The 1,665-nt window shown below is 38.8% G+C and overlaps 1 protein-coding gene across 1 annotated transcript; it reads right to left on the bottom strand.

Annotated features, from left to right (window-relative positions):
* Window positions 1-355: 355 nt before the first annotated feature.
* On the bottom strand, window positions 356-1,226 carry LOC131072531 (non-specific lipid-transfer protein A-like). The gene is made up of 2 exons (XM_058008703.2): window positions 683-1,226; window positions 356-587 (listed from the first exon to the last, which is right to left on the bottom strand). Exons 1-2 carry the CDS (start codon window positions 1,045-1,047, stop codon window positions 578-580), a joined length of 375 nt encoding a protein of 124 aa, XP_057864686.2. The 5' UTR covers window positions 1,048-1,226; the 3' UTR covers window positions 356-577.
* Window positions 1,227-1,665: the final 439 nt, after the last annotated feature.

Raw genomic sequence — 1,665 nt, 5'->3', positions numbered from 1 at the left:
CATCTCCATAAGTTTATTTCAAGCACCAAATTTTTTGTTCATTAATAATCTTATTCATGCTCATGAGTGTAAAAACAGTCTAAATTGCTTGTGTCTATGAATCTAATTTAAAATTTATAATATTTGAATATAGACTAAAAATCTTTTTTAATCATTTTCATTAACCCTCATGAAACAAATAAAGCATGACTTTATCAATTATAAATTAATATAAAAATTTTAAACTAATTCTAATGGAACAAATCATATGAAAAATAATTAGAGAGTACTTTTATATTGAATAGAGAGCTATTTGGTCTAAATCATTTTATGTGGCCATTGTTTCAGAAATGTAACACTTTTCTTTATTCTTATGATAAACACATAAACACAAGCAAGCTTTGCCACAACGCTATAGCAAGAACTTTGGGTTCTAGAGCTGGCCGCCGTATCATAGACTTGTAATTCACAAACAGCAGAAGAGACACAGATCTATGTTATCTTACACTACAAACACTATACCCACATTCCTAATCACACACTACATAAATACTAAAGGTAGATGAAGAAGTACGGTTGCAGCAGCCACCCAGACGAATCAATTAATCCTGTTCATGAAAACAAATGGGCAAAGAGTAAGTGATGATGAAGCGAAGGCAGCCATGAAAATAAATGGGAAGAGATAATGAAAAAAGGGTATTACGTGGAGCAGTTAAATTTAGATGTGATGGGAAAACCAATATTAACCCCGCACTGTCCAGGTAATTGGCCGGCCCTATCCCATCTGAAACCTGGGACCTCGCCTGCAATGGTTTTAATGCAGCTGCATGCGCTTCGTCGATCAGCTGGAGTTGCGGCGGCGCTGTTGAGATTGCGGACGCCCCCACAGCAGCTGTCTGACGGCTGTGAAGAGCCGCCGGTGACATACGACAGACATCCACTCAAATCCGACGTCACCGTTGAGCACGATATCGCCGCATTTACTCCGCCGCTTATTATCACCGCAGCACCAAGCACGCCCACCATAAACCAGACTAACTTCAACGTATAATTATGCTTTCCTTCCATTGCTCTTCTTCTCAAACTTGAACACCACAACAGTTTCACTGTGCTTCTTAAAGTAGAGCCCGGATTGTAATATATATATGTATGGTGATTGGGCTTCGAGTATTGAATTGGCCTTGTGAAGAAGATTCTTTCTTCCGTCTTTCATTCTTGTATGGATTTCTTCATCGGAATCGGGGAAACAAAACGACGGACTTGGGTACAGATGTTCCCTGCACTCAAAAGAGACGCCTATTAAAATATTTATTATTAATTTATTATTGACATAACGAACTTCTATTTCAAGGCGAGGAAGTAGGAAATAATTCTAGGGTACATACAGTTCTCCTGCAAGTAGGTTTCACATGTATCTCCAGTCTTATGAGCTTGATATAGGATAGGAGTAGAATAGCTAGGCCACGATATTGCCTACATGTGAATCTGCTTCTTTGGACAATAGTTTGCATCGCTGGAATTAGGGTTTTTTTTCTGTCTTTTCTCTGATATGTTTTCTAAAGGCCGATCTGTAGTAAGAAAGGCACGAGTTTCATATTTTGTTGGCGTCTGGTGACTCTTTCCTTGGTGTCCCCCCTCTCTTTTGGCACGATCTGCTCTTGCTTTGTAGAAGAGATTCCATTTGTG

This window comes from Cryptomeria japonica, chromosome 10 (genome assembly GCF_030272615.1).
Source record: "Cryptomeria japonica chromosome 10, Sugi_1.0, whole genome shotgun sequence".
In the NCBI taxonomy this organism is placed as follows: Eukaryota; Viridiplantae; Streptophyta; class Pinopsida; order Cupressales; family Cupressaceae; genus Cryptomeria; species Cryptomeria japonica.
The sequence above is the reverse complement of the archived record's forward strand: the minus strand, read 5'-3'. Positions and strand labels throughout refer to the sequence as shown.